The sequence below is a fragment of the Schistocerca nitens genome, chromosome 9 (genome assembly GCF_023898315.1).
Source record: "Schistocerca nitens isolate TAMUIC-IGC-003100 chromosome 9, iqSchNite1.1, whole genome shotgun sequence".
Taxonomy (NCBI): domain Eukaryota; kingdom Metazoa; phylum Arthropoda; class Insecta; order Orthoptera; family Acrididae; genus Schistocerca; species Schistocerca nitens.
In genome coordinates, this window is record NC_064622.1 from 67,001,510 (window position 1) to 67,017,984 (window position 16,475).

The window sequence follows — 16,475 nt, forward strand, 5'->3', positions numbered from 1 at the left end:
ACATCTGTTAAGGAACTGCAGGCCCTCTTGGGGAAATTAGCATACTATCACAAGTTTTTACCGTCTGCTGCTTTGGTGGCTCAGCCATTGCATCGCCTGTTGCATAAAAACGTGCCTTTTCACTGGTCTGCGTCATGCAATGCGGCTTTCCAGAAACTCAACACTATGCTGAAACAGGCCCTGTGCCTGGCTACTTATCGACCTAGTCAACATCTTGTTCTTGCCACGGACGCCTCTCAATACGGGGTTGGTGCAGTCCTTGTGCACCGTTTTTCTGACGGTTCTGAACAACCCATTGCTTATGCCTCCAAAATGCTCACGGATGCCCAACGAAAATATTCTCAAATTGAAAAAGAAGCTTTGGCCATTATTTATGCTCTTCATAAGTTTGGTGTTTTTCTCTATGGATCCAAATTTCATCTTGTTACGGACCACAAACCACTTGTTTCCTTGTTTCATCCATCAACGTCGTTTCCCGACAAGGCTGCACACCGCCTCCAGCGTTGGGCTCTTTCCTTGTCTCGTTTCAATTACAAGATTCATTTCCGCGCGCACGCACGCGAACGTGCACGCGTGCGCGCACACACACGTTACCACTCTCTTTGGCCACAGTGGCTGGAGAAAGTCATAATGTATGCATAAAGTGTGCTTGGTTTTGTGTGTGTGTGTGTGTGTGTGCGCTTTCTTTTCTTTTCAAAAGATAAGTGTGTAATAGTCTTTTTATTCTGCTTGTCTGCAACTCTGTGTATTACCTTTATGTGAGTTACAATCTATCATCTTCAAAATTTTACATCGAAAATTTCAGCCAAATCATTTGGCATTTTGGTAGCTGTCAATCCCTCCACACCAAAAAATCCACCCACGCAGTTTCGACACCTACGGACAGTGTATCTGCAATGACAATAACTCCTTTGCCTAGTAGGGCCTTCCCAGAGACACATTAACCCCACCACTTCTTTCCAAACACTGTCTGCAATGAATTTCCTGTGCCATATCCTCACACACTTCTGATCCTCCCACCACCCCAGGAAGCAGTGCCCCCCCTCATCACCTAATATCACTCTGAACTGGAACAACCGGTCCATATCCTTCACCAGGGCTTTGTTTATGTATCAACATTCACTGGCCCTGAAATGAAGGACATCCTACCCATGATCCTTTCCACCCATTTTCTATTCCATCACCTCTGGTACCGCGCACCACGGAATTTGAATCTGCGCCAAACGCCACGGACATCGAAGATCCATAGAGGTCTCTGCACCATCGCCCCGTAAGTTGTGGTGGCGTGCGCCTCCTGGCCCGCTTTTAGTGTGAGGGCGCCACAGTGAAACACGTGGTCCCAGCGGCCAATAGCGGAACCCCCGATAGCATACTTAAGCGCCTGCCTCGCACTCAGCCAACAGTTTAATATCGTGTTGCGTCTCAGGACATATCGTCTCAGACAGCGTATTGACTTCGTGTTTCTATTCCAGTGGTCGTGGTTGTCTTGTTTGGTTCATTACTCAGTTGTCTGTTCTTGTTGTGTCGTAAGGTCCTCCGTTGGTCGTGTCCGTCCTCTCCTGTTGTGTTGTTGTTCGCAGGCTGCTCTGCGGGTCCCGCTGCGTTTCCATCACTACTACCCCGCGACCGTTCCGGTCGCCGTTACAACATCACCCACCCAACCTCAAAGCATCCTAGTCCATCCTTATACCATTCCCACTGCATCCCCTTGCTACAGGAGTCATATCCCTGTGGAAGAACCAGGTGGAAGACCTGCCGCATCCACCAACCCAGCACTTTCTACTCCAGTCTGGTCATGGGATTATCCTACCCTACCAGTGGCAAAGCCGCCCGTGAAAGCAGCCAGGTCATATAGCTGCAATACTGCGCAGCTTTTTAAGTTAGTATGACAATCAACCAGCTGTGTGCCACAATGAATGGGCACCACCAAGAGCAATGGCTGCTCCATAACCCATGCTACCTTGATCCTTCTATACAGTGCCAGCTTTCCTGAACTATGTAGACAGGAGTTAACCTTGCAACAAATCTTTTTCTCCTGTAATCCTCCTGGACCCAGTCTCTGTTAACCACTGTCCACACACCCTCCACCCCACAGTTTCCCCTACCTCTGTCATATCACTCCCTCCCAATTCACATCTCCATGCCACCTTCACCGTGTGCTGGTCACTACCACCACTGGTGCACCACAAGCCTAGGCTAGCCTCTACACCTGCCAACCTTTCCTCCCATATTTCTAGCCAGCAAACCAGCTGCCACTCTCTGAGCTGTCACCTACCCACCATGACCCCTCTTTCCTCTTTCCTGCCTCCTGGCTCTGCCCCTCCCCCCCTTTCCCACCCCAAGCAGTCCCCATGTCAAACTGAATCACAGCAATGTGCGTTTAGTTGATACTATGTAGGGGCACAGAGATTTTGTGATTATTTGAGTGTGTGCGTGTGTGTGTGTACACTATCTTGAGAAAGGATTTATCCTGGAAGGTAGCAAGTTTTCTTTCCCTTTTTTGTGTGCCTGTTGATAACTGAACGTTTCTCATATTCAACGAGTGACCTCTTTTACTTTTAAATTATTTACATTCTACCAGAACTTTCCTTCTATATTTATAACTACTAGTGACACATTGTTACAGTCATGGTTTGGATTTCTGAAGGGTTTTGATACTGAGAAGACTATTTACACATACAACGACAATGTACTTCATTTTTTAAGACAATAAATTACAGGCTACTGGCATATTCTGTGATCTATCAAAGGCATTTGACTATGTGAATCACAATACAGCAATATCGTGTTTGTACGTCCCTCATTACCACCTTTTCCCGCATAGTAAGTTCATGTTTGGAAGTCCCAGTCCTAATTTGCATCAAACACATGTTAAAACATTTATACATTCTTTCACCCCTCTTAGCATGTTCAAATTAGTTAGTAACTGTATTATTTGGCTGAAACTTTTGTCACCATGAATTCTGAGTGTGGCGGGAGTAGGACATTTGCAGATGTGGGGCGCAGAAATGTGCCGTCAGACAGTGTTATTCAGTGACAGCAGCTTTAGAAGTCAGAGATCATCTGCTATGGTAGAAATGATTTGTCAAAGTAATTCATATTAGCTGGCAGTAACTCTGACAACTTCCAACTTCTGTAGCAGACTAACAACAATAATAATTATTATTAGCATGCAGCTCAGTTGCTAGTGTTCTTTGTTCACGTTTAGCTTCTGACTGACTTAGACTGTGATTTTTTTTTTTTTGTCTTAACAGTGTACTGATACATCATGGACAAAAAGATAGCAAGACAGTTAACAAACAATGAAAAATGGTGCATTATTCAGAAAGTGGACAAAAACTCACGTGTGAAGCTTGATGATACTGCATGAAAACATTTCTCCATCAAAATTAAATACGTTAGTGAGCACACAAAATGTAACTGAAGCAGCTTGCTTGGAAGGAGAAACAGTAAATGAAATTGAGTGCATGATGGTCATATATTTCACACAAAAATTGTGACTTAAAGATTTCAAAGCATTCAACAGTAGGACCAAAAGGTTCAAGAACTTGTTAGTGTGTAAATAAGTTTGAGGTGAGACTAGAAGCGTAAACATTGACACTGTTTAGTCATGGAAAAATACTTTTCCATCAATCATAGAAAGGTACAGCCACAATTCAGATGAAATTGGCTTATTCATTCACCTTCTTCCAGACAAAACTCTCTAGTTCAAAAACTCTTTAGTTCAGAGGACAGAAAGGCTACAGCAGAAAATTTAAAAGAGAGGCTAACTGTTTTATTATGTTGTAATGAAAGTGGAACAAAAAAAAATTGATGCCAATAATAATTGAAAAGGTGAAGAGTCCACAATGCTTTAAAAATGCGTGGATGTTTCCATGCAAATATATATCTAATGCGAAAGCATGGGTAACAACAATTACATTCGAACAATTATTATGTGCCTGAGATGGAAGGTTGGGTATTAGAAGCAACCAAACATCCTGTTTATTGAGAAGTGTGCAGTGCATTCCCAAGATAAGACATAGTTATATAATTTAAATGTAATATTTTTTCCTCCCACCTTTACAAGTCACCTTCCGTCACTAGACCACAGCATTATAAAATGCCTGAAAGGAAAACACAGGAAGATTCTTCTGTGTAAGAGGCTGGGCTGTCTTCATACTAGAATGAGAAAGGTAATGTTCTTGAACACTATGCATCTTATAAGAAGTGCCAGAGATTCCGTACAAGAAAGCACACTCTCAAACTGATTCAAGAAGGCTGACTTTCATCAGATGCTTATAGAGGACATTGTGTCACAAAACAAAGGAACTGCAGCTGAGCAATAGCAGCCAATAATGGGGCAAAAAGAAAATGTTGGCTATCTTAGGTTCAATTGATATGTTAAATGTGATGAAAGTGTTGCCATCTTGTCAGTCCATAACAACTGAGGAAGTGTTGCAGGAACACGTGGCAAAGAAACAAGAAGAAAGTGAAGACAAGAATAAACTAGAATCTTTGTCAGTTACAACAATATCAAAAACTACTGAAGCAATGGACACTTCAGCATTATGTTTTGAATTTTGAAGTTGACAGGGAAGTGACAGACATATTAACTAAGGACAAAAGAAACACTCAAGTATTTATATGTTTTCCAAACTTCTGTGAAGGTAGGACTACACATTGTATCTTCTTGTATTATAGTGTTGTAAGTTTAAGATAGTTTGTTGAAAGGACAATACTTATTAACTTATCAGTAGTGATTTGCTAATGGAGCTATGCTAAATGAATGACATTCATTTGTTTTGAGAAGTGTAATAAAAGTTGCAATTTTAGTGTATTTTTATATTTTTTCCACAACACATGCCAGGTACGTATTTTGGATGCTAAAGGTCATGCTCTTGTGTAACATAACTGCCCTGCATTCCAAATGGCTGATAGTATAAGTGTACAAGTTCAATTTATTGGATTTAGCTCATGTTGCTGTATTTTACACATTTTTGCTTCTTGAATACTGACACAGTTTTGAGAGGTTCTGGTTGCGATATTCCGAATGTGTTCTTAAAAAAGTGCATTTTGAATTACAATTTATTGAAGGAGCACACCAGGAAGTGTGTACTCCAAATATGGTACCTTAAATCCCACATTTTCACCAATGAACAAACAATCTTTACCAAATTAGGCATTTTTCAGTAGTATGATGTTCAAAATAGTGATCCCTTCAAAAATGTGCTAATAAGATTCCACCATATCTTTTTAAGTAAATTATAATTTTATGATTTAACAGGGAATATGACAAAATGGTACAAAACAAAGGGTGTCAACAGGAAAGAGTCCTGTTATTAAGCTGTGTCAGTATCCAACAAGGAACTTATTAGTTTTGGTGTCCCACAAGGATCCATCTGAGGGCCATCTGTTCTTTCTTGTGTTTGTTAATGACCTTTCATTAGTAATTTTACCAGATCCAAGTTTGTTTTGGTTCCATATTACACAAACATTGCAATAAACAGCAAATCAAATATAGTTTTAGAAAGGCCAGTTATTTAAATTTTCAGGGGTGTTAACAAATTGTTACTAGCCAAACTCAGTCACTAAACTCAGGGAAGACGCCCCCTATAAACTCAAAACATTTTTAGAAGAGGTTCACAGAGTTAAAATTATGAGATTAAAACTTTATAGTAAAGAGGACAGAAGGGTGGCGCACAGAAACTCATTATAGATAACAATGAATACTAACTTTTGAGTACTTGCTCTTTTAACTGTAAGAATACGCACGTTCACACACAACCACACAGACACCCAAATGTGCGTGCCTGCAGTAGCAGCAAGACTGGTTACTGGATATTTATTATTGAAAGCAGTTGCCAAGGTAGATGGAAGGGGGGTAGCGAGGGGGAGAAGGGGCTAGGGAAGGAGGCGCGAGGCATGGATCGGGTAGAAAGGTAGTGTGAGACAGGTCTTTCACCAGATGACTCAGTGGTGTTTTGTGAGAGTTTGTGTGCACTCATATGAGAAAAAGAGCAATAGCTCGGAAGCTAGTATTAACCGTTTTCTATAACGTTTCTGTTCGTCATACACCACTACTTCACAGGTAAGTGGTTGCCCTTCCCTTATTATACATTTATTTGCAATTTGCATGTTGTCAGATATAGATGACATAGATATAAAGAAGCTAGCATGCACTGCATACTTTCAGCCCATAATGTAAAACAGCATCTCTTTGAGGGCTATTGAGGTCAGGCTAAGTCTTTTGGGTTCAAAATTTTGTTCTACATACTTGACAGTCTCCTCTCTATGGACCTACCGAACAAAAAGTATATCAAATCTAATCCGTCTGAATGCTATGCTCCCACACTTCTCCTAATTGCAACCATCCAAATGTCTTTCTCATCACTCTAGACGTCAGTTTCCAAGTTTATCTGTCTGCTTCAACTGCAATGTTCAATAATACTAATTTCATTAATATACACATGGCATATTTAGAGAGAACATGCTCCCACAATCACGTAAAATCCATGCAGAAATCTTGCAAACTTGCACATGAATAAAACCAAATAAAATAAATCTTGTCTCACACTAAAATTTCAGACTATTGTTTTTCCCCTTACTCCATATCAACATGCCATCAGCACTAACTCCACTATGACAGCTCTCTCAGTTTACTCCGATTCGGTGTCTTCCTTATCATGCCAGCCTAGTTGTGACCTATTTCTATCATTTGGCTGCAAGTTCAAATATCACATTCTTTGTTCACTTGCTAATTGGTAACTGAGCCATGCACTGTTCACACTGTGAAACGAAACATGGAACAATACACAGCAGCATCAGAGAAAACAATGATCAAATGTAGTGAGTAGTGATGGTGGAGCTTGCACTGAAGGTAGCAGACTGTTAATATGGAGTTAGGTCAACACTAACAATCTAGTATTTTATTGTTGGACAGGACTGACTTTGCTTGTTTTTATTTATCTTGTGCTAGGGTGCAAAATTCTTATATGGCTTTTGGTCTTATGATGGAAGCACAACCCCCCCCCCCTCTCTCTCTCTCTCTCTCTCTCTCTCTCTCTCTCTCTCTCTCTCTGTGTGTGTGTGTGTGTGTGTGTGTGTGTGTGTGTGTGTGTGTGTGAGAGAGAGAGAGAGAGAGAGAGAGAGAGAGAGAGAGAGATTATGTGATTAAACAATGGAAAATCCAGGATGGAGTGTAAGAATATTATGAAAAGGAAAATTGGTACTCACCATATAGCGGAGATGCTGAGTCGCAGATAGGCACAACAAAAAGACTGTCACAATATAAGCTTTCGGCCAAAAAGGCCTTTGTCTAAAATAGACACCAAACACAACACACACACACACACACACACACACACACCTGCAGCCTCTGGCAGCTGAAGCCACACACATTTTTGACAAAGGCCATGTTGGTCGGAAGCTTATTTGGGACAGTCTTTTTGTTGTGCCTACCTGTGACTCAGCATCTCTACTATATGGTGAGTAGCAACTTTCCTTTTCATAATAATGTGATTAGCATGATTTAACATTATGGATGAAGCTCACAAATAACTTTCAGAAACTCTATCCAACTAACAGCTCCCATAAAAAGGTGAAATTAAAATGTCAGTTCGCCCCTGATTTGTGGTAATCCTAACAATAGATGGAACTGTTCAATTTATCCATTATTTTGTTCTCTTATAAAGAGTATCTACACATTCCTTGTTAACCAAGTATCACAAAAAACAAAAATAGTAAACTGGTAGACAATATGTTTTTGTGTGTGTAGCCACATGGATAACTTCCTTTTAGCATAAAAACTGAACTGGCAACCTGGCTGGACACTCAAAAACATGGCTCATCCATAACGCCTGGGAAAACTTGAATCAGACAGAGTGTTGACAATATGCAAATTACAGGACCCCTTTGGCAGTGGGAATTACTTAAGGTATTGAATGTAACTTCTGCTTTCTTTTGTTAGCTAACACTTGATATTAAAATTCATGTTATGCATAAAAAAGAAACTACTGGCATATTCTCTAAACTATAAGTAAATATGTTCCAATGCATATTTACCAAAGGAATGGCTACAACAAGCATCCCAGCACAAGTAACAGCGCTCATTCCAGTGTAATCACTGATCACACCTGCCGCAATGCCGCCGATTATGCCACCAACATCAAATAAGGTAGAAACGTCAGCGCTGAGAGTTGCACCCAATGTTGCTGTGAGATATGTCTTCATAATTTTCAGCACAACACAAAACATCACAATTAAATGTCGGAGTATTAATCAACAAAAATCTACCACAGAACATACTTTCATATAAAAACACTATGACCTTCACTTGATGACATACTTGCAGTTTGAAACCCATGCATTAAGGAGGGTTTTGATTAGAAGTTGGAGATCACCAATTACATACAACAAAAAAATTAAATTTTAGACAATCACATACAATGCAGTTTATGGACATTTTTGTCTAGTATTATGTTCATATCTATATCTGAGTGATACAGAAACAAAATATCAAAATATCAAAAAAATGGGGCTGACATTTTAATAGTTAACTAGATCAACTATACTTACTTGATGCTGATATGTATAAAGGAAGCCAGTAAAGAAACGTGTAGCTCACTAATTTTGCAAAAAATAGGGAAAGAGAATATTCCACAACTCCCTGGAAAAAGAAGAAATTAAAAGTGTTGACACTTATACACAAAGCTAATTTTCCATTAACTCAAAGCACACTGAAATCTTTAAACATACCGGAATTTTTAGTGCTGACCAGAAACCGATGGGTGTTTCATTTGGAATCACTGCTGCAATTGGCATTGTCTCATTTGGAGGGAATCTCTTTATTTCCTGGGACAGACAATTTTAGGAATGATAAGTTGCATATATCAGTCATCAGTGTAAATTTCCATAGATGCAAGGTACACTCTTTGCAGAAATCAGTGTCATACATTTTCAGTCTTGTTGCTTTCAGTAACAAAAATATTAACAATCTGGATTCAAATATGATGATTAGAGCACATCGAGGCCGTTAATAGAAAGTTTCTGGATACAATTAACATGTATTTGTAACAGTATCAGAAGATTCTTCTATTTTGTCAGAATAGTGATGGACAGAAACTGGGTTTCAAATTCAAATTTCTAATTATAATTCACTCTGTTAAGATCATGATCAAACATTAAAGTATTATTAAAATATTTCAGTTAGTAATGGCCTGATACTACAATTACACACACCCTAATCAGTGCGTAAAACATTAATACTCATTATGTAGAAGTAGATTTTATACTTACACTTATTTGTCATCTACTTTGTCACAGAAAATCCCTGATTCCTCATGTGTGTTTCAGGAGAGATACAGTGTATCAAAAGTACAAGTAACAGTTAAAAGCATGCAATTAGTTATGAGTGAAAAAAACAACAAAAACAAAACATTTGAAAAACAACAAACTAGAAAAACCTCATAACATGCATGCAACAATGAATGCCTTCCTGGTCCTAAAATGGAAGGTTCAAGTAACCCTCCTTGTCTCAAAAAGGAAGGGTTACTGTAAGAGACACAACAGTTAAAAATCACTTAGTTGCAAAGCTAGTTAGCCATGTGTTTACATCACAATTTAATAAAAGTGCACAAATAAAGCACAGCAGGACAAAAAAAACTGCATTTACTGTATGTGCTATATTCTTTAATGAAAGTAAGGCCAAGACAAATTACAAGCTATAAAGGTTGCCAATTCTATACAAAACAGTCTAATAATTTGCTCTGACAGTCTGACAGATAAACAAAAAAAGGTTTAGATGTTACATGTGCCTCAAATAATGTAGTTTACTTTAAGACAGCACACAGAGAGAAATACTGTCACGTCTTGAACACCTTATACTCCATTTCAGTGTGAGTAATGTCAAGGGGATGAATGGGGAAGTATTCAGACAAGTCATTACCCTTCCGTCTCACTCCAGGCATCACTAACACACAATTTTAGGAAACTCTTAAGGGTACTACTGTGCTGAACCAATGTATAGTTACTCTGTTACTTTCTAATGTAACAGATTTGTTTTTAAAATTACATACAGATTACTAAAACATGAGGCTCATGGTAAATTTTTATTTGTATTCTCAAAGAGAGAACCATTTCGGTAGGTGCAGTGGAGAGTTAATGCACATACTTATTGACCAACATTCATATTCCAATGTATAAAGCCAAGACAGTGATTTAAAGGTAATTTTAGTGTCTTGAAAGCTTTCTTTGGTCCCCCTGGCTGGAGGAATAGAAGCTGGAGAGAAATACTGCATAGTTTCTCTGCTGGGAAGGATGAGGGCCAACGGGTACTGAAATAGTGTTACCTATAAGGGGCAATAAAGTGACAATGAGACAAATGAAAAAAGTAAGCAAACTGTTTATTATTTAAAAAGTAATCACCATAATTGTTAATGCACTTTTCCCACACTGAGACAAATTGGTCAACGCCTTCATGGAAAAATGTTTGTGGTTGCCTGTGGAATCATGATTGTAGTCAGGTGTGTGCATTTTCATCCAAAGCAAATCAATGGCCATGAATGTCTTTCTTCTGGGCTCCAAAAATATGGAAATTGCATTGGAAGAGATTGGGTTTCCCAGCGAAACTTCTGCAGTGTAATTGAAACAACCTTTGCAGCTTGTGGGTGGACATTATTCTGCAACAGAATGTTATCACCTACCAACGTTTCTAGGCTTTTTGACTTAATGGCACACTTCAATTTTTGCGAAGTATTCACATACAGCTGTGCATCGATTGTGATGCTCTGTTCCAGAAAGTCTATGAGCAATGGGCTCCTACTTTCAAAGAAAAAGATGATCATGACTTTCCCAGACCTGAAATGCCTGTTGTTTCGAATACAATGCAGAAGTTTTGCTGGGAAGCCCTTACACACCCTCCATAAAGTCCCGATCTCCCCAATTCCTATATTTTCGATTTGCTTTGAACGAATTGGTGACTCGTACAGTTTTCCATGAAGGCGGTGACCATCTTGTCTCTCAGTGGGTGAATGTGTTAACAGTTATGGTGATTCATTTTGAAATAATAAACAGTTTACTTTTTTTCATCAGTCTCCTTTTCCTTTGAGTGCCCCTTACATTTATTTTTATTTCTGCATTAGAAAACAAAGTGTCACTTGAGCTGTAATAGACCACTTCCACTAGGATACAGCTTGGATAAGGTCATCACACTTATTTTTGTATGTTGTCTGGCAGCAATAGTAACTATTTTGCCTCCTGAAGGTAAAGTGCTAGCCTGGTATTCTGCCTCAAATTTATTAGTTTTCTCAACTGAATTTTCCTTTGAGAAATGTTATATTATTAAATAATGAAAAATTCAGGATGGAATAATGAAAATATTATGGAAAGGACAGAACAACAAAAGGACTGCTAAACAAGTGAGCTTTCAGTCAAAGCTAAAGAAGATGACAACACAGAAACAGAAAAACACACACACACACACACACACACCTGACCATTGTCTCTGGCCTCCAAGACTAGACTATGAGCAGCTGCACATGATGGAAGCAATCTGGGTGATGGTGTTAAGGAGAAGGCTGGTGTGGGGAGGGGGAAGGATAAAAGGGTGGGGGTGGGGATGTTGTAGTGCTGCTTGTGACTGGACTGGAGTGGATGGTGCTGAGAGGGTGTATAGGACAGGTCTTGCATCTCAATCTGTTTCAGGGCTATCAGCCATGAACAAGGGGTCAGGAGCAGGAGCAGATTGCGGACGGACAAGGGTATCGTAGGTTCGATGGGTGGTGGAATACCACCGTGGGAGGGGTGGGAAGGATAGTGGGTGGGATACTCCTCATTTCTGGGCATGGCAAGAGGTAGTCAAAGTGTCCTGGTTGGTACCAAGTCATGAGGGGAATGCTCCTTTGTAGCCCGACAGTGGAACTTTGGAAGTTGTGGGTGACTAGTTTCTTCTTCTTCTTCTTCTTCTTCTTCTTCCTCCTCCTCCTCCTCCTCCTTTTTTTTTTTTTTGGGGGGGGGGGGGGCAATTTCAGGCTATGAAGAATCTGGATCAAGAAGATGTCATCAATGAATCTGAACCAGGTGAGGGGTTGCTTAGAAAGGATTCCCCTAGATGGCCCATGAATATGTCGGTATAGGATGGTGCCGCGTGGTTGCCCACCATAAATTTGTCTGTGGGTTATGCTTTCAAAGGTGAAGTGATTGTGGATGAGGATATACTTGGTCATGTTGATCAGGAAGGATATTGTAGGTTTGGAATCTGTCAGCCGTTGGGGAAGGTAGTGCTCAATAGCAACAGGGTCATAGGCATTAGGGATGTTAGTGTAAAGAGAGATGGCATCAATAGTGATGAGCAGGGCACTGTGTGGTAAAGAAACAGGAACTGTGGAGAGTCTGTCAGGGAAATGGTTGGTGTGTTTTATACAGCAGGGTAAGTTGTGGGTAATAGGCTGGTATTGGTCTACGAGAGCAGAGGGTCTCTCAGTGGGGTCACATTAATTGGCCACAATGGAGCATCCTGGGTGGCTGGGTTCGTGGACTTCAGAAAGCATGTAGAAAGTAGGAGTGTGGTGAGTAGTAGGGGTGAGGGAAGAGACGGACTCAAGGGAAAGGTTTTGGGATGGGCCTAAGAATTTGAAGAGACACTGGAGATCCTGTTGGTTGTCTGGAACAGGGTCACTGTGATAGGATTTGTAGGTGGATGAATCTGACAGCTGAATGACTCCTTCTGCGAGATAACCACTGCAATTCAAAGCGACAGTGGTGTCGCTTTAGCAGCAGGCAGGATTATTAGGTCGGGATCAGATTTTAGGTGGTGGATTGCAGTTCATTCTGTGGATGTAAGGTTATCTTGCATGTTGAGTGGTATATTTGGAGAGGCACTGCTCGTCTCTACAGATGTGACAGCCATTGGTGACTAGGCTGTATGAAAAGGACTACTTGGTATGGAATGGGTAAAAGTTGTTAAAGTGAAGGTATTATTGGTGGTTGGTAGGTTTGATATGGACAGAGGTACTGATTTTGCCATCTTTGAGGTGGAGGTCAACATTGAGGAAGGTGGCTTGTTGGGCTGAAGAGGACCAGGTGAAGCAAATAGGAAAGAAGGTTTGAGGTTCTGGAGGAATGTGGCTAGGGTGTCCTCACCTTTGATACGGAGCACCAAGATGTCATCACTAAATCTGAACCAGGTGAGGGGTTTGGGGTTCTGGGTGCTTAGGAAGGTTTCCTCTGGATGGTCCATGAATAGGTTGGTATATGAGGTGTGACAATAAAGTAATGAGACTGATTTTCTTGCAAGCTGTGGCAACCCTGCAGGCTTGCGTAGGCACAATACCTTTGACCTTGATCTACAAGCTGCTTCTAGTCCAAGTGGCACATCGATGCAACTGCTCAATTGTGAGTTGTGCTGTAATAAGTTAACAAGTGTTTGTGTCTCTTGTCACAGAAATGGAACCACATAATATTGTGCAACATTATGCCATTTCTTTTTGCGTCAAATTGAATTATAGTGAGACAAGGTTTGAAGATAAGCAATTCTGGAATGTTAGCAGGGGATGATTTTGGGGCAGTTGGAGCCTGATTAAGTTCACTCCTTCACTATACTCCATCTGTCCATGATCGACCACCACTGCCTGGTTACTGTAACTCCACTGGGGAATCTCTTCTCTTGTAGACCAACACCTTCAGCCTATTGCCCGCAAACTCCCTCCTATACAAAAGACATCAACCATTTCCGCCACTGACTCCCGACCATTCCTCTTACTTTATCACAAGGTACCCTGCTCATCACTATCCATGTCACTTTGCTTTACACTAATATCCCTAATGCTAATGGCTTTGCAGCTATTGAACACTACCTTTCCCAAATGCCTAGCGTTAGCGGATTCCAAACCTACAATATCCTCCCTGGTTGCCATGACCAACTATATCCTCATGCACAATTACTTCATCTTTGAAGGCATCATCTAAAAAAAAAAAAAAAAAAAAAAAAAAAAAACAACTAGCACTGCAATAAGCACCCACATGATACCATCATACGAGTATACCAACCTATTCATGGACCATCCAGAGGAATCCTTCCTAAGCACCCAGAACCCCAAACTCCTCATCTGGTTCAGATTTAGGGATGACATCTTCATGATCTGTATCAAGGGTGACAACACCCTAGCCACATTCCTCCAGAACCTCAAACCTTCTTTCCCATTTACTTCACCTGGTCCTCTTCAACCCAACAAGCCACCTTCCTCGATGTTGACCTCCACCTCAAAGATGGCAAAATCAGTACCTCTATACATATCAAACCTACCAACCACCAATAATACCTTCCCTTTAACAACTTCCACCCATTCCATACCAAGTAGTCCTTTCCATACAGCCTAGACGCCCGCATCTCGTGGTCATGCGGTAGCGTTCTCGCTTCCCGCGCCCGGGTTCCCGGGTTCGATTCCCAGCGGGGTCAGGGATTTTCTCTGCCTCGTGATGGCTGGGTGTTGTGTGCTGTCCTTAGGTTAGTTAGGTTTAAGTAGTTCTAAGTTCTAGGGGACTGATGACCATAGATGTTAAGTCCCATAGTGCTCAGAGCCACAGCCTAGACACCAATGGCTGTCACATCTGTAGAGACGGGCAGTGCCTCTCCAAATATACCAAGATTCTTACTAAAGTCTTCATATACTGAAATTACCCTCTCAACCTTGTACAGAAACGATCTCCCATGCCTAATCTCTTTAGTCACCAACTACCTCCCAAAGTTCACTATCTGGCCACAGACTAGCAGTTCAAATGGTTCAAATGGCTCTGAGCACTATGGGACTCAACATCTGTGGTCATAAGTCCCCTAGAACTTAGAACTACTTAAACCTAACTAACCTAAGGACATCACACACATCCATGCCCGAGGCAGGATTCGAACCTGCGACCGTAGCAGACGCGCGGTTCCTGGCTGAGCGCCTAGAACCGCTAGACCACCACGGCCGGCAGACGAGCAGTTACCCTGTAACTTGGTACCACCTAGGACTGGAGCAACTGAATCACATTCTCCATCAAGGTTTCAACTATCTCTTGTTATGCCCTGAAATGAGGAATATCATACCCACCACCCTCCCCACCCCTCTCACAGTAGTATTCCAACACCCATCGAACATACAAAATATCCTTGTTCATCCCTAATTCACTCCTGCTCCCAACCCCCTGCCTAATGGCTCATATCCCTGTAATAGACCTACGTGCAAGACCTGTCCCATACCACCCACCACCATCACCTACTCCAGTCCGGTAACAAGCATCACCTAGCCCATCAAAGGCAGGGCTACCTGTGAAAGCAGTCATGTGATCCACAAGCTAAGCTGCAACCAATGTGCTGCATTCTACATGGGCATGACAACCAACAAGCTGTCTCTCCACATGAGTGGCCTCTGAATAACTGTAGCGAAAAGACAGCTGGATCACCGAGTTGCTGAGCATGCTGCCCAACTCAATGTGCTTCACTTCAATGACTGCTTCACAGCCTGTGCCATCTGGATCCTTCTTGCCAACACCAGCTTTTCTGAATTGTGGAGGTGGGAACTCTCCCTCCAGTATACCCTATGTTTCTGTAATCCTCATAGACTCAAACTCCGTTAATCATTGCCCTTCATACATCTATCACCTTCTCTGTTCCCACTACAGCACTACATGGCCTTCTATTCCACCAATGCACCCACTGCCTTTACTTCTCTCATTTTCCAGTGCCCCCATTTCCCCTCCCCAACTACACCTAGCTGCCCTACTCTGTCCCCACCACGTGCCTGTACATTTCCGCAAGCAGTACTTTAACATCTCCCATCCCTACCCTACTATACCCCCCCCCCCCCTATCCCAGCTTCCTCCTTACCACCACCACCCAAATTGTTTCTCCCCTCACATGCAGATGCTTGCAGTCGCAGTCTGGGTTCGAAGGCCAGAGAGAGAGTGGTCACATGTGAGTTGTGTTAGCGTGAATGTGTGTGTGTGTGTGTGTGTGTGTGTGTGTGTGCGCGCGCGCGCGCGCGCGCGCGCGCGCGCGCTTTATCTACTTTAGAAGGAGGTCTTTTGGCCAAAGGCTCACTTGTTTAGCTGTCTTTCTGTTGTGCTTGTCTGCTACTCAACATCACCACTATATGGTGAATAAAATCAATTCTTTTCAAAATACTAATATTATGTTATTAGGTATTCAAAATTATTTTGTGAAATCTGTGTAAAAGGAGTAACAGCTGTTAAAGTTTTCGAGCATATGCTCTTGTTTATTATGCGTTTTAATTATATTTCATAATCTGCAATAATTCTTTAAGTACATATTTTCAAAAACATTTTGGGAAAACAGCAATCAGTTTCACAATTGTACTTAAATAAACCATCTACATTGTGCGAATCACATTTTTTGATACTGATTTCAGCCTAAAGACTGTACTCCAAACTTGAGTGCAGACTGATGCATGGAGCAGCAACACCAGAAGTCTCCAAATACTGTAAACTGCACGTGCTAG

The 16,475-nt window shown here is 41.4% G+C and overlaps 1 protein-coding gene across 8 annotated transcripts in view; it reads right to left on the reverse strand.

Annotated features, from left to right (window-relative positions):
• Positions 1 to 16,475, reverse strand: part of LOC126204414 (glucose-6-phosphate exchanger SLC37A2) — a 376,862-nt gene that overhangs the window by 26,261 nt on the left and 334,126 nt on the right. For all 8 annotated transcript variants that reach the window (XM_049938795.1, XM_049938792.1, XM_049938797.1 and 5 more), the window contains 3 exons: positions 8,737 to 8,832; positions 8,557 to 8,647; positions 8,044 to 8,192 (listed from right to left, as the gene is read on the reverse strand). In XM_049938795.1, the coding sequence (XP_049794752.1) occupies positions 8,044 to 8,192; positions 8,557 to 8,647; positions 8,737 to 8,832 (336 nt within the window). The remainder of the gene's footprint in view (positions 1 to 8,043; positions 8,193 to 8,556; positions 8,648 to 8,736; positions 8,833 to 16,475) is intronic.